The 1,443-nt window shown below is 38.7% G+C and overlaps 1 protein-coding gene across 2 annotated transcripts in view; it reads left to right on the top strand.

Annotated features, from left to right (window-relative positions):
• Positions 1-1,243, top strand: part of cpxm2 (carboxypeptidase X (M14 family), member 2) — a 29,950-nt gene extending 28,707 nt beyond the window's left edge. For both annotated transcript variants that reach the window (XM_005736472.1, XM_013911668.1), the window contains exon 14: positions 481-1,243. In XM_005736472.1, the coding sequence (XP_005736529.1) occupies positions 481-737 (257 nt within the window). In that variant the 3' untranslated portion in view covers positions 738-1,243. The remainder of the gene's footprint in view (positions 1-480) is intronic.
• Positions 1,244-1,443: the final 200 nt, after the last annotated feature.

Below are 1,443 nucleotides of genomic sequence, written 5' to 3'. Positions count from 1 at the left end.
TCCATTTATTTCAACAAAGTAACTGTATTCTGAATACCACCTTTTTAAACGGTAACTGTAACGGAATACAGTTACTCATATTTTGTATTCTAAATACGTAACGGCGGTACATGTATTCCGTTACTCCCCAACACTGACGATAACACAGTTTTACAGACATGAAAAAAGTCTTTTGGTGCCAACAAGGTGATTCCCGAAGAGTTATTACCTAGAAACCTGTCACAGTACTGTATGCAGTGTGTCCTTAAAAAACTTGATGAAGCTGGAGAAATGAAGGATGAAAGAAGTGGGAAGCCTAAAAACAACAGATGAACACTATCTGAAAGTTATTCATTTAATCGCAGATGCTAACATATTAATTTTGATAGCACTAAGTGCTTAGTATTTCTAAAATCTGCTCACCTCTTTACTCAGAGATAGCCATGACAGCTACAGCACTTTCCTACGAGCAAAGTTAATTTTCAGTGTTTGTGTCTTCAGCTGCTGACGGTGATTACTGGCGCCTGCTGAACCCAGGGGAGTACAGAGTAACAGCGAGGGCTGAGGGATACAGCCTCCTGAGCAAGAAGTGTGAGGTGGGCTATGAGATGGGTGCCACCCGATGCGACTTCACCATTGGCCGCACTAACATGTCACGAATTAAAGAAATAATGGAAAAATTCAAAAAGCAACCCATCAAATTGCCCATGAGGCAGCTTGCGGCCCCGGGGTCCAGAAGGAGACGTCTGGGAACATAATGACCGTATGAGGTAGCTGGAGGAAGAATTAAAAACAAACATCTGATCAGACTGCGGTGAAAGCCAAGCCTGGGTTTGGATCTGTGTCAGATTCCTTCTGAGTGCTGTCAGTGGAATTAGTGTTTTGAGACTAAAAATGTGGATTAATTTAAACGGGGCACTCTATTTGATTTCTTGTTTGGTTAGAGCTTCTTTGCACTCACTGTCATCATCAACTTTTCTCTCATCTCAACGGGAAACATTTATGCTTTTCATTTGGTGGAAGGTCAAGTTTGTTAATAGGGCAAATCTTGTGGCATTAGCTATAACAGCAGATAAGAGATTGTCATCATATTAGAGCTATTTTGTCTTTAATAAATGACTATAGAAATTTAAGCCACTGTGAGGAACTACCATGAATGTCATTATGCACATACTTAATAACTTATGTAACACAGTTATATAAACAGTTACAAAAGCTTTATTACCAACAGCTGTATAATGTTGAGTCCTTAAAAAGCTTGTGGACTTAGTGACCTTTGTCATTGATTCTGTTTTATACACTTTTCTTTTAGTTATTAAAATAAAAGCTGTGTTTTGCACAAAGTGAACTCGTTCAGCTGATTATGTTGTGTGTGAATTCAACTCAGGAAGCCAAACTGTGTAACATCTTTTTAATACAGATTTTTGCTAGTCACTATGCCTGTCACCACATGTATAAAACTTT

Source organism: Pundamilia nyererei, unplaced genomic scaffold (assembly GCF_000239375.1).
Source record: "Pundamilia nyererei isolate P.nyererei 1_Seehausen unplaced genomic scaffold, PunNye1.0 scaffold00069, whole genome shotgun sequence".
Taxonomy (NCBI): Eukaryota; Metazoa; Chordata; class Actinopteri; order Cichliformes; family Cichlidae; genus Pundamilia; species Pundamilia nyererei.
The sequence above is the reverse complement of the archived record's forward strand: the minus strand, read 5'-3'. Positions and strand labels throughout refer to the sequence as shown.